At 35.0% G+C, this 15,282-nt stretch overlaps 1 protein-coding gene across 1 annotated transcript; it reads right to left on the minus strand.

The window, feature by feature from the left end:
• Positions 1 to 6,767: 6,767 nt before the first annotated feature.
• Positions 6,768 to 14,116, minus strand: LOC147499175 (uncharacterized). Its single transcript, XM_086563431.1, has 5 exons — positions 13,843 to 14,116; positions 13,594 to 13,734; positions 10,230 to 10,924; positions 8,661 to 9,113; positions 6,768 to 7,031 (listed from the first exon to the last, which is right to left on the minus strand). The coding sequence occupies exons 1-5, from the start codon at positions 14,114 to 14,116 to the stop codon at positions 6,768 to 6,770; spliced, it is 1,827 nt and encodes a 608-aa protein (XP_086419557.1).
• Between the last annotated feature and the right edge of the window lie 1,166 nt (positions 14,117 to 15,282).

A 15,282-nucleotide genomic window follows, 5' to 3' on the forward strand; every position in this document is an offset into this window, starting at 1 on the left:
AGCAACCATATCTCCAGTGTAGTGGCCAAAGCCCCCACATTTTAACATATCCTTAATAATGGAACTTGATGCAAGTTTCAATTTAACAGTCTTTACATTTGCATCTAATGACATAGGAGCAGTATCCATTGCCATACCTGCAAGTCTTGGGTGCATTGCCATCCTCCATATTATTCTAGACCACTAAGGTTTGTTCACATTTAATCAAACCCAAATAAAAAGTCACAATTAAAACGCAGCCATCTAGAAAGAATAACGATATTGTAACGTTATATCCTCCATATTCTAGTAGACCACGAAGGTTTGTACACATTGAATCAAACCTAAATAAAAAGTCACCATTAAAATGCAGCCATCTAGAAAGAATAACGAAATTGTAACGTTATATAAGCTACTAAAACATTCTTTCTCAATTTTTTTGGAAAAAACCCTTAACAACCGTATAATATAGCCTATGCAACCACATTAGAGTATTACGGTCATGCAACAGTAAGCACTTGAACCATTAAATGCAACGGTTAACAATCAAATAGCTCAAGCAATTTGATAAACAATGTATACTGTATAGGAGATCAAGACATCTACTTGTGTGTGGAATGAATTTGAAATGTGTAAGTAATATGCTTATCAAATTTGATCTTAGCTATAGACATACCTGAACATGTACCACAATTCGATCACCTCTCCATCCATGTCCGATGAATTTTAAAGGACGTAGTGTGTTCAACGAAACTGTACATGGGAAACAGTTAGTGATAGTGCAACAATATATGAAGCAAATTAAATAAAAGTGATTACACTGATTATGAAGAAAGAAACATAAAATAGCCCAATTTTTGGCCTTCCCATAATAATGATTATAAAGATAAAAAGAACATTGCCAATTCTTATTATAAAAAGTAGCGCAACTAAGTCATAAAACCCAAGTCGTTGTGAATAGACAGTTGCAATGCTTGCCTAGGCCAAACAACCACACCACACACACCTTGAAAATTCATCAAAAATCATATACACCTTTTCATCACTATGCTACTTTTAAGAAAGTTATAATATATTTGGCTCTTCTACCTTGTTATCCAACCTCACAATTTGCTCTAGTTCTTGAGACATTCTTGATTATGTGGCGTCATTGCAAATGCCATTCCATTGTAGTTGGCGATGCTTTAGACCTAAAGGAAAATTTAGAGATCATGAGCTTAGAATCCACCTCAATTAAACTTTGACATGTTAAGTAGACTGAACTCTCCTTGGAGATCATTATTAGTAGCGTATTTTTAAAATCAACAGTTCGTCCCTTGCTATCTGTCAACCTACCATCTTCCAGAATCTGAAGCATCATATTGAAGACATCGGGGTGAGCCTTCTCTATCTCATCAAAGAGGACCACAGTATAGGGCCGGTGGCGAACAACTTCAGTAAGCTGACCACCCTCAGTGTAGCCGACATAACCAGGTGGTGAACCAATCAGCTTGGAGACAATATGCCTCTCCATAAACTCACTCATATCAAGCCAAATCATGGCTTCCTCAGAACCAAAGTAATAGGTAGCCAGCGTTTTCACCAGCTCCGACTTTCCAACACCGGTTGGACCTAAAGATATGAAACTCGCGATAGGCCGATTAGGATTCTTCAGCCCAACATGGGCTCGGTGGATGGCACGGCTAATAGCTTTGACAGCTTCATCCTGACCAATGATTCTTTGGTGGAGTGTGTCTTTCATCTTGGAGTTTTTCAGACTCATCACTTGATACTTTGTCAACTGGGATTCCAGTCCATGAAGACACAATATGCTGTATGTCAACTTCTGTCACGACAGGACCTGAATCACTTGCCTCACTCTCTGCCTTGGTTTTCTCTTTATCTTTGTCAATTAAACTTGTGATATGGGCCTTGAGGTCCATTTCCCTATCCCTGAACTCACCAGCCTGCCAAAAGTCATCATAAGTTTGACTGGATAAAAAAAATTTGGTAAACCCAAAGAAAATTCCATCGAATCTACCCATTAAAGGTCATGATTGGACTCAAATGCATATCTGGAACAGCCAAACACCAAACTTCATAACATCACCACAGATGTGTGAAGTTGTTGAAGCATAAAACTCAAACAATATGGTGCACTTTTGCTTCAAATACATATTTGACTTGAATCGACTTGATAAGTTTGAACCTCATTGGATATGTACAACAAATATGAATAAACATGTCGTCTCGGACCACTATGGCATAAGGCTCCTAATGGATTAGAGGGAGACACATTGATTGAAAAAAATTCCAAGTTACATTGACACGTATCGGACAGGGATACGGGGGTGTCTGACACGGCAAAATATCAAAAACTGGTGAATATCACACACAATATGTATCCGACAAGGATTATTTTAGAAATATGGCGTGTCCATGTAACATAGAAAAAATTTATTCAATTATAACTTAATCCACTCCGGGTTTCAGCATTGAGTTAAGATTGGTTGCTCTAAGAGAGAAGGAATAGATGAAAATCTTTCCTTGTGGCTCATGAAGCTATACATACTTGAACTATATAAAATACAAAAATTACCTACTTTTTCAAAGTCTTGGCCACGTACAGCTTCATTTTTCTCCTTTGTAATCTGTCTGAGCTCTTTTTCGAGTTCTCTGGCTTCCTCAGGGAGCTGTAAGGGAAAGAGCAAGTAATCCACTAAGTTTAACACTTCTGGAACAAAGCAGAAAAAAGTCACGTTCTGAGACATGACAAATTATACCTGTGCATTACGAAGCCGAACTCGAGAACCAGCCTCATCAATCAAGTCAATGGCTTTGTCAGGGAGGAAGCGATCACTGGTTTACATAAGCAGATATAAATATGAGAGTAATAAATATAAACACCATATAGGAAAAGAAACAAACAGTAAAGTGAGAAAGAACACGTCCCAACTCCTATAACCCGGTTGAAGAAACATAGGTGGGGTGAGATTTTTCTTAAATTCAATTTGGTATAGATTATAGAATATACGATGAATTTGCTATTCCATACACTTTATGGTCTGTATGGTTGAGTAACCACAACTTACATAACAGCTAGTCAAATGGAAGCAAGGGCGGGGAACAAATCTCTACTCAACAATATGGGCTTTTGTGATATGCACCCCATATCTCCAGTATAGAAAGAAGACAAAAATAGATAAAATCTGCTAGTAAATACTATAAAGAAAAAGGAAAATGGGCTTGCTAACATTAAAACACTGCTTTTGATTCGTATGAAATTAAATTATGGTTTAATAAATGTGGGGTGTCCACATTCGTAAGTAAATTCTAACAATTCATCAAGCAATAAAATTATGGTTTATGAGAGAGAGATGTGGTTCTAACATTGTGGTGTGGTTTGGTGGGGGAATTATGAGAAAATGCGACACGGAGTTTTTTTGAGACACTTGGATATTGTGAAGTTTTAACATTCCTTTTAAACACTCTGTACCATGCAAATGTATCCGATACATATTGGATTGAAAAACCTAATTGCACTCTACCACTTCATAACAAATTCATTCTTAGGAAAAAAAAACTCTTGATGAAAGTCCACTGAAGAAAAAGTTCAAGCAGTGTAATTAAAATCAATTACAAAATGCAAGTGCTCAGTTACACATTAATAAGCAAAACAACTGCCACGTGTTATACACATATCTAACTTTTCATAAAGATATGAGATGGTCCAGTGGCCAGTTGTTCATGGATCCTTCCTATTAAGAGGACATAAAATCTTCAAAGTCTAGAAATTGTAAAAATAACTCTTGTATTCCAACTGTCCTCAAACCTTTGCTCTTGATTGCCTGGATGACAGTTCGTAATCCCTGCCAATACAAAATATACTTGGATGATGCTTCCATGCCAGGTTTAACTCCTACCACTCATTCACTTACAAATGGAAAGGGTCATACTAAAAGGAATGAATTAAAAGCAATCAATCGTAAAAAATGGGTGTGCTAAAATGAAAACCATGAATCCAATACATCTGAGCAACAAAATGATGCAATTGGGAAATGCATCGAGTTTCAAAAGAGAAATTACATGAAAAAAGTACATATTTAGGCTTTGGACAGATCTGCTTGAGCCAAACAAAAAAATTGTCAGACAAATGAGAGACAAAAAGAAAAGGAGAAGAGAGAATTTGATGGAGAGGAACCCTTTGGGTTATGTGCCTTGAGAGAAAAAGGGAGTAAAACTGGTATACAATTCACACCAATCAAAACACTTACCTACAATTAAAACCAATCAAAACACTTACCCAAGAACTTTAAAATAGATTTGAAATTCAATAAGAAATAACCACGAAGCAAAGCCCCCAAAATCCTTATCAATTATTAAGCTTTGTAGCCATTTGGTATGCATTACACACTCTGAATTGGCATTTGGTCAATTGATCAAAATGATCGTTAAGAAATGACAAAATACTAAAACATGTAGGGTCGTTACATTTCAATTGCACAAATGTTGGAAGCATATCAACACCGTTATGGGTGTTGCTTTTGCGCCAACAACCTATTAAAGAACAATATGCAATAATTATTCTAGATAGCACAAATTGTAATGGACTATTTTCTTTCTTTTTTGCTTGTGAAAATCTTAGGGGTTAAGAGTTACCTGAACATGCATTCAATGAGTTGTATCATAAATACATCTGAGAGCGTTTTCTTCAACTGCACATTCAGTGGAGGGGCAAAGTACAACATAGCATCATCAGCCACACTCGAAAACATTGCTAGCAAGTTAGATGCTTCACTCGTTACCCTGAGATGAAACATACAAATGAAGTGAATTAAGTTGCAACTTTTTACTTATATATTCTACCAAAATTTTAAGACAATACCAAAGTGCAGGTGATCTGCCATTAACTAATATTGAGTCTGAACTAACATCCACGTTAGTGCAACTCAACTTCAAACAATCATTTAGGCATGAAGCTCCTAGAGAATAGTCACAAATAGTACTCCATTCATATGCCATTTCCTAGAGAAAACCATTTGTCACAGTTTAGGATCCAACGGTCACAAAAAACCTTTAAAAACAATTACTAAAACCCTTTTCTGTAGTAGTGTGCTTTCCATGTTCCCTAATAATATCTCCAAAACCAGCAGAATTGCATGTTATCGAACCATCTGAATTTAGCTACAGTGCCCCTTTTGTAGGTTTGATCCATTTGCATATGATGCATTATTAGAAATAATAAATCACTGACTTAATATAAATAATTAAAAATTGTATTCACCATGAAGGCCCCCCCCCCCTACAAAATAAGAGTATAAGCAAAAGATTTTTTTTTTAGTTAATCATACCTTCCAAGAAAGATATGATGGAGCTACTAATATAAAATAGGAGTACATGCTTGAAAATATTGCACAATTTTGCACAAAAAATGCACACTAAGTTGGAAGTATAAATAGGTAAAATATAATATCAACAACATCAATAAGAAGGATAATGGAACAAATGCACAGCTTGATGTTCATTTACTCACCATTCAAGATAAACTTCATCCTCTCTTCAAGCGGTTTATGTAGATCATGTACTGCGGGGTTAGAATATGAAGTTCCATTCCATGAAAGCATAAACACTACACAACTATTGATCTCTTGGTGTTATGGACTAAATAGTTGTTCCAACAAAAAAATCAGTTGCATAGGTTATGGTATAGAGCTCAGGTGCCCTATACCATCGAGCAAAAACCTGCTCAAAATGATTTTTGTCAAATTCATGTTTAAAATGTTTTAAGAATTCACATAGGAGGCAATGAATTTGAGCATGCTAAACAGATTCAGTTCAAATGAAGGCAAGCATTCTTAAACGACATCTGAGGAATGAAAACACATGTCGTATGGGGTTATTAGTTACTAAAAAAGACTATCGAGCCTTAGAAAGATTAACTGCAAAGATCAACTTAAAGTAATGGTGGCAATTAGAAAAATTGTTCAGCCTTTTAAAAAACTGTTATGTGACTTATCTTAGTTATTCCTCTTTTGTTATTGAAATGGTTCAATATGAAAAGTATTATTTGTTATCCGCTCCGTTTCTAGCCTTCTAGGTTCATAGTACACACTAAAAGGTTCATTTGAATCTAACTATATGCCATTTGCTTCATGATTTAACAACATGGGTCATAACCAAATTCAACCCAATAAGCATGGTGCGCTTATATCTACTTGCGTCCAAACAAAGTCCAATACTAACTCAGACTGGCCTTCATGTCCACTAATACCTAAGTAATCTAACTAATAAACCAACTTGCATATAGGATACCCGTCAAAGAAAGATAAAGCACCACCAAATGATGAAATTAGCTCCAACCTCATCAAACTACTCAACAACCATACCCAGTTACATTAACATAAAAGACACCACACCTACAAAAAAATATTCAAAGGAAAAACAAAACAAAACAACATACTTGATGAGTAAACCTACGATTGGGGCTACCAAAAATCAGGGCTAACCCAAAATCAGCGAGTTTAAGCTGCCCATCAGCTTCAATCAACAAATTATTCGGCTTCATATCCCTAAAAACCAAAAAACATCACACCCCAAACTCATAAAAACCACAACAAAAACAAACAATTCCATAACAAAAATAATATATATACATTACCTATGCAAGACCCATTTCTTATGACAATAAGCAAGTCCTTTCAGAGTCATTTGAATATATGACGAAAAACAGTTAAGATTTTGAGTAAATTTCGATGTCGAATAACTCTCAGGGATTCATATTCAGCTAAGAAACCCTTGGAAGCTTTATGTTATGTGAGGTTGAGTACTTTCACAACAATTGAACCTTCATCAGGTTGAAGAATTCCTTTGTACACATATCCATAACTACCCATACCAATCAAATTTTCCGAAGTAAAGCTACCTATTGCTTTATGAAGATCATTGTAAGTAACCCTTCTAAGGTCTACCAAAAACTGTTCAGTAGCACCTTTTGCCTTAAGCTTTTTCCTTAAATAGTAGATTATAAGGAACAATGCCACAGTGAAAGATGAAGTAAGAACACCAAGTGATATCTTTAAGGCAAAATAAATTTCATGTTTCTTAAACTTTTGGATGTTGCACTTAGGTAATTTAAAGTTCTGGAATGCCTCCACATAACTTCTTGTTTCCAACAATCGAAATTGCACTTGCATTTCCAAAGATTCCTGTTATTGGTCCCTCACCATCAAGGTTATTGAAAGATAGGTTTGAACTTTGTAAAATTGAGAGCTTTTCCAATTCTTTCGGAATTTCTTCAGTTATGTTGTTGCCTAAAATATCTAGAACTCAAAGGCCTTCCTTTTAAAGAACCGAGCGAAGACAGAAGAGCTCCTTGAAGGAAATTGTGTTGAAGAAAAAGATATTCCAAATTGTCACAACTACCAAGTGTGATAGGAACTTCTGCCGATATTTTGTTCTCAGATACATCCAAGTAACCAAGATTTTTCAAGTGACCTACTTCCAATGGTATGGAACCACTCAACTTAATTGTGTCCCAAGTTAAGGTAAAGCAATTGCAAGGATAGACTAATCTTTGGTTCTAGAATGGTGCCTGAGAAATTGTTATAGGAAAGGTCCAAAATCTGCATGTTTTGATTTTTGAGACTTAAAGCAATGCCTCCTTCTATGGAATTGTTATGCAAATCAAGATGGAACAATAGTGGCAAATTCCTTAGGGAGGAAGGGATCCGTCCTGACAACTAGTTTGAATTTAGATACAATTCTTTTAGGTTCTGAAGATCTCCAACGTTGGTGGGAATACTACCAGTGAATAAGTTAGAACACAAATCCAAATCAATCAAACTTCTTATATTCCCAATTTCATTAGGAATATTTCCATAAATTTGATTTTGTCCTATATACATTGTTGTAAGTTGCTTTGAGAAATTAGCAATTGAAAATGGTAATGTACCTCCAAACTGGTTAACAAAGGTCTATTAAGTTGGACGATTTTTATTTTTTATTTTTTATTTGTGAGAGAGTTTGGGGTTTTTGTTGGGGTTTACCTCTTCTCGTGAGTGGAGTAAGGTCGGCACAAAAAAAGTAGATGAATGGTTGAGTTTAGGGAGGAGTCCGATTATTTTTTATTTCTTACTTAAACTTCCGATTTTATGAAAACCTTTTGCAAACTTCCGTTTTTTTTTCTCCTGATTTCTCGTAATTAGCTTTCCCTATTTTATTGTAATTAGCTTTGGCCATGTGGACACTCTCAAAACTCTCCCTCAATTGATGAGGGTAGAGCTATCAATATACTCAGGCTGAGTATTAACTATCTAATGACAAATTGAGATTGACATATGTAACTAATTCAAATATGGAAAATGGATTTCAATCTCTCTCTAGTTTTCTCTATATTTGATTCATCTATATTTAATTACTTTAGTTAATATTAGTATACGATCAATTGATAGTATTATCTCATAGTATAAATTCACATCCATAATTATTACTCTCACCATTGTTTTCTTGTGTTTGATTAATTGGATTCTATTTAGTCTTGGTAGTTTAAGAGTGGAACGAATCCGTACTCTTTATATTGCATAATGAATTGAGAGTATGAATAATATTGATAAGGTAGTTGATCATTAGTTGTTTATATTCATCTATAAATAATTAAGAATCAATTTACTAATTATCAATTGCATCTCAATTGCATCAGTTACACAATTGTAAACATTTTTTTGTTCATTGTTGAGACCGTTATAGAGTTTGAAATGTTCGTTGTGCAACTCTAAGTAGTTGTAATCTAATTCTTCAGCAATCAATTTGTTACCATAGGATGCTTGTGAAGAAATATTGAATTTAGGAAAACCTTCAATATCTGTATGTGTTTTCCCCCTACGAACCATGATATTCTCAATCTCGCAAAGAGTATCATTCTTTATCTGGTCATCACTTAGCTGGAGACTTTGGTTGTGGTTGGTTTTTCTGTAACGAAACAAAATATCTTCACCAAGGCTTTTCTGATGGTTTTCAAAAAGTATTTCTGGAGATGTAACCTCACACAACAAGATTAAAGTGACAAAAAGTTCTCTTAAAGAAGTTGGATTTGCCCACTCGCTGGCTTGCTTCATAGCATCATTCCATTCACTATCGTCCTCTAGCAAACCGTATGCCTGTAATAAAAAAATGAAGGATTACTTAATATAAAATGAAAAACTTGATAATCACATTTTAATTATCGTCAACATTACATTATCCTTATGTTTAGTGATACAATGTCAATGATGAGATCTTGGCCACTAAAGCAAATAAATTAACAGGACTTAAAGTAGACTCTTAAGGAATGGAAAATCTCAGGTAGCAGAAAGAAAGCAATATTTCGCATGAAAACTGGGTGCTTTCCCGAAAAGTATTTGGGGGTACCTTTGGTGCATGATAGAGTTAAGAGTGCTCATCTCACTGACCTAGTTGACAAAATAAGGAAAAGAGCTACAGGGTGAGAAGGTAATGTACTTTTTTTTTTTCAAGGGAGAGTTGTGCTTGCTAAATCTGTTATTTCCAAATAACCATTTACAAAATGTGTAGATATATGAGTGGCCAGATAGCTTGATAAAGAAATGTGAAATGATTCTAAGGTATTTGGTCTGCGTTGTTGACAAATAAAGTAGCAGTGAAATGGGATCCATGTTCCAAACCTGGGGGGGGGGGTGTTTTCTATCCAAATATGATGCTTGCTCAAGATTTTTGAGGACCAAGTATTTTATGAGAACAAGAGATATTATTAAGTACAACATAATATATATTCTGTTGTCAACTGACATATAACTTTAATAATAATGTTAAACTTTTATTGGAATATAATAATGGTCTAGAGGGATACTGCTTAATATGTTACTTACTATATCACAAAAAAGCTGTTAGTAGTAGATGGACAATTGAAAGATTACCTAACAAGCTGCTTTAAAACTTGGATGTGGGGTTCCATTAACTGTACGAATATCTTCATAACTCCTAGGTCCTTTAACAACATTAAGCAACATTCTTAAGTAGAACCTTTCACCTGATGTACGATGTGCGTAGTAAACTCGTCCAACTGATTTTCCTCGTTTTCGTAGAGTCCACTTATTATACTTTTTTTTCCAAACAAATTTAGTTGGGAAATCAACATACGTAAGTGTCCTGGCTAATTCATACTCTTCATTTGCCTTGAACCATTCTGTAAACTTTGTTCTGGATGCTTTTTAACGACGCACTACTACTTTTGGATCATCTTTCTCGCTGTAGTATACCATATTCTGACCTTCAAGATGGAATGGCAACCACTCGACACTCGGATTTCTGTACTGTATATCAAAATTTAGAAGCCTCCAAACTCCTTCAGAAGAATAAAGAAATCGACAATCTAAGAAGTTTGATATTTCATCAACATCCCTAACAATTTGTTCCTTACTGTTATTGTGAGTCACTACATTGTCAACAATCATTGCAGATGCTCTATCCTTTCCCTTGTTAATATACTTGAATAGGTACTTGATTGACCTTGCTTTGTTGCAGTGTTCAACATTTATGTGGGCTTGGAACTTCACAATCAAGTCCACATTGTGTGGAATGACCCATTTGTTATCAAGAGTTATTCCGTCTTTGTGTGCAATTTGACCATTGTCTCCCCTCATATAGACTGTGAAGTCATTTTCGTCAATTGTTGTCTCGGTACAGAATGGTTTCGGATAGTGCCTAGAGCATTTTTGATTCCCATCATCAGTTTTAACCATGCAAGGAGAATTTGGTTTAGACTCGCCACATGGACTGTGAATCATGAATTCCATAACTGCATTATACGCAATTTTGTCAGCAGGGTCAGGCAATTCAGCAGATATAACTCTGTTGACTTGCGAAGGGGTGGAAGGCTTTGTTGAGTTTTCCAAAAATAGCAAGATATGAGCATGGGGCAAGCCTCTCTTTTGGAACTCTATTGTGTAGAGAGCTGCAATTAATTGGAAGTTAGTATCAGATTTTCATACTTTAATAATATAATATTTACTAAAACTTAACAGTAAATATAAACACTTTCCAACAAATTGTTTACAAATGTTATGTAAAGAAGTTGCAAACTAACAGAAGCAATGGAAATAAACTAAGAAGTGGACCACTTCACCACTCTTTGATTGACTGTTCAAACTGAGTTTAGAAAGGGATAAAATGGAAGGAAACTATTACTAATGAAAATTAGGCTCGTTTTTTTATGATAAAAGTAGTAGAGACATAATCATATAATTCTGTATATGTTGGCATATGTTTTTTTTCAGGTGTGTGAAATGAATGGGAAGGTGATTGGATTTAAACCTCTGTACGTGGCTGTGACTCAACGCAAAGAAGAGAGGAAGGCAAGGCTGTAGGTGGTGTATTTTACAAAGACTATATGTGTTTTGAATTTTAAGCAAAATTTCTAAGCTAGCCTGATCATGGGTTCCCATTAGGTAGCTCTGAGAAACTGGCTTTGGTTTTAGACTGTCAGTCTAGTGTAGGTACGGCATGTTCGATTTGGTGTCTGATACAGGTAGTCCTCATCTAATTTTTATTATGGGATGTATACACCACCCTAAAGCGCATACACACACAGTCACAATAAATATAGTTTTTCTCTCCCCCCTAATCAGTGTTTGATGGATATAGAATTTTGTGTTTCCCTGTCTTTATTTTATGTTATTTTAGTCTTTCGCTAATCATTGTAGGAGTTGGTTTTTGTTTTGATCCGTAGGAATTTATTCTTGATATTGTGCTAAACAGATGCGATTTTCCTTTTCAAACTTAGATTCGTTTGTAGTTAATTTTTTGTTGCTTCCTTCTCCAGGAACAATTTGCTCAGATTCGAGCACCTTTTAATGTGGCACCAGTATTATTAGGTATGCCTGGTTTTCACCCTGGTGGACCCAGGCTACCCCCTCCACAGCTGTATTTTGGCCCGTGGTCCCGCTTTTGCCTCCACCGACTTATGGCTTCCAGCAACAACTGTTACCTGGGATTTGACCTGGGATTACCCTTAACTATATAGCTCCATACCCTCATCAGCGACCAGCATAACCTGGACAGAGGATGGGTGCAAGGAGAAGTAAAATCTCCCGATAGATGCAGCAGGTGCGTTAGCTTTTTTGTTTTCTATTATTTTTTCTTTTTCGTGCTGTCAGTTGTCATAAACTTGTGTGGGGGTTATAGTGTTGTACTATGACATTGAGAGTATCATATGAATTACATCATAAATAATTTTTCCTCTTAAACAATTATGTCAATTTTGTCAAATAATTCTTATGTTATTTAATATATCAATTGTTGAGACTTACAATTATGCTTATGTTATTTAAAATATGTGTTATCCCATTTTCGATTTCAATGATTTTAAATCTCATATATAGTACTAACAATGTGTGGGGGTTAGGTGGGTTTTATGTGTTAATAATAGGTTATTTTAATTCTAATTCAAACCTATAAAGCAGGTAAAAGTTTCTTCCAAGAACTCAATGACAACAGAAGCGGCAGGAGTAGTAAAGGTTCATGAAAATTTTGGAAATGAAAAAGGAACACAAAGATTTGATAGTGTTACATGACATGACACCACTGATAATCTGGAGTTTGAGCAACTCGAAGACCTCATCATTGTAGAAAAGGATGATGTGTAAGAGCTGGATTAAATGTTAATTACTAATTTGATTTCGTTCATTTGAGAATGTTTTATTTGTCATTGTACAAAGTCTGATTTTGTGAATGTGAAATCATTGCAGATCCTAAATACATGATTCAAACTAAAATTTTAGCACTTGGTTCAGAATGAAGTTGGGATATATATTCACTATTAGGTTCCCCTAGTTTAGAATGACTAAAGAGAGACTCTTTGTTGGGGACTCTAAATGGGTGACATTGTGATGCATAAGAGCACTATTGAGGCAAGGATCATGGTATCTTTCCTGGTCTGAAAAAGTCCCTGAAATTTGACAGGCAAGAACTAATCTCTTGTAAGGGTTTTCGAGTATTGTTTGTGGCTTTTCTAGTATAACATCATATCTGTGCTGCAATAAAGATTTATTTCTTTGTTATTCATTCAATTCATGTTTGTTCACGTGTTATTAATCTTGTAAGTACTTATGTTTCTTCATTCATTCAATTCATGTGGTTGTTCACTTGTTCTAACTCTTGTAAACACTTATGTTTCTTGATGTTTGTAGCTTTCCCCCTAAATCTAACAACAAACCCAGATGCTGAATTCGGTTATAGTGCTGAACATATTGATTCTTTAAAGGATGTACGTCCTGGCTTAGTCTATGATGCTATTAAAGGTGACAACCTAAAATTTCTATGCAGCATAGGGTATACTACAGAGTCGACAAAACTCGTATCATTCATGTATATTTCAAGAGCTCAAAGCTAGGTATGTGCCTGTCTATATTACAGCGTGTTATCATAGACTGCTTTCTTGTTTGGATCATTTAGGCATATTTTTTTCTTCTATATCCAACATCTATTTATAGATTAATTATATATTTGAAGGGGAGATATTTTTTTCTTAGCAATATGATAGTCATAAAGTCTACAAATTAAGTAAAAAGTTAAAAATTACAAAAGAATAAGTTATAAAAACAACTAAATTAGTAAATTACTTACCCGCCCAAGCTTTTCCGAACTTTTTATACTTTTGCAAATCCATCACAAGTTCATGCAGCTTGATCTCAAAAACTCTAGCGACAATTTCAGGGAAATCGACGTGTGTATATCCAGGAGCAATCTTGTCAAAACATTTTTGAACTTCAGGCCATTTAGGATTGCAAGTAAAAGTTATGAATAGATTAGGAGATCCAGCCCATCAACAAATCGCAATAGCGTCTTGATAGTTTTGCAGTATATAACGTGGACCTCCAGTGAAAGAAGATGGTAGAACTATTCGCCTTCTAACAAAATCTAATTTTGAATATCTAGAAAGTACTGCATCAATTAATCCTTGATAAAGCTCAGCACGAATAGTCTGTTGGTTATTTCTAACCCAATCAACTCTAATATGTTCTATAACACAGTAAGAATCAACAATAAGTTGTTGTTTCAAGCGTCCACCAAGAATAATTGTTTTTCCTTCTTTTAGTCTCATTTGCAATCTGAAATTGTAGAACTCCCTCATGCTTATGCTTGTCATTTTGCCAACTTTGACATTATTCCGATAAGGGATATCAATCCGGTACCTGTCTTCAGCATGAGGAAACAAAAGAGGATATTGCATGGCCATGAAACTTGGGTGCAATTCATTTATTCTTTTCAGGTCATATCCTTTTTCCACCCACCACAATATCACGGTAATTACTAAATTCACTCTCTTCCTCAACAATAAGTGCTGCAACTTCAGATGATGTCGGCATGTTATAAAGTCTCCCATCCTTTTGTCTTGTACTAATAAGCTTTATATTGAAATCACCTACTTCAGACTCTTTAAACCTGTCCCTTGCCATTCTATAAGTCTCAGTAAGTTTGTTTGTATTGTTCAACATATCTATCAGTCCCTTCACAATATTTGGATCCAACTATTCTTCAAACTCGTTTGTCAAAATTTTCTTACTAAGAGAGTTCATTCTGTTCACAACTTCATTATCAGTATCATATATGTAAAGTTGGGAAAACTTAGGGAGTAAATCTTCAGGTGGAAGCAAGGTGCCAATTTTGTGGTGGTTTTGCCCTTTTATCTTGTAGACATAAGGACCATGACCATTGTTTATTGATTCTTGAACATCACCTCTTGTTGATGTGAAAGCAAACATGTTGTTATATACTCTGATATATTTCATAAACTTTTTGGATTTGGAGCCAGAATTGCAGTCCATAAGCTCATTTAAAAAATCAGGTGTATCTTTCAAAAAAGGTAGCTTAACTTTCCCTCCACCGCAACATATAGAGAACTTTGGATTTTTAGGATTTTTTGTTCAGTCATTTCTTTCTTCATACCAAACAATGGCATCACAATAAGGACACACTGATGTTGGTTCTCCAAAATCCAATGGTTGGAAACAACGCCCTGAATTAAAATGAATATTAAAAACTATAACTAATAATATAAAAAATAAAATAATACTAAAAACTATAAATAATAGTATAACTAATATAATACTTACTTTCATGCAAAACTTCACTTGGTTTCTTATGGGAAACTTCAACTTCCATATGGTTATTTGTATCGTTTTCATCTTCTACTTCTAAATCATTCCCACTGATTTGAGAATCGTAGTCATCGTCACTTTCTCTAACACCATCCGGCTGATATAGGTGATTTTTTTGGGAATAATGGTTGTCATCGCTTGTTTCACCATCACA

The sequence above is a fragment of the Coptis chinensis genome, chromosome 5 (genome assembly GCF_015680905.1).
Source record: "Coptis chinensis isolate HL-2020 chromosome 5, ASM1568090v1, whole genome shotgun sequence".
Classification (NCBI taxonomy): Eukaryota; Viridiplantae; Streptophyta; class Magnoliopsida; order Ranunculales; family Ranunculaceae; genus Coptis; species Coptis chinensis.

Bases quoted from the DNA above. Each gene is read 5' to 3' on its own strand.
- LOC147499175 (XM_086563431.1), bottom strand. From the start codon at position 14,116: ATGACAAGCATAAGCATGAGGGAGTTCTACAATTTCAGATTGCAAATG. The intron at 10,925-13,593 runs GTAAGTAATTTA...AATTAATTGCAG, and splicing joins GTTCGGAAAAGCTTGGGCGG to CTCTCTACACAATAGAGTTC. The intron at 7,032-8,660 runs GTAACTGATGCA...TTTGCCTTAAAG, and splicing joins AAAAAAATGTTTACAATTGT to ATATCACTTGGTGTTCTTAC.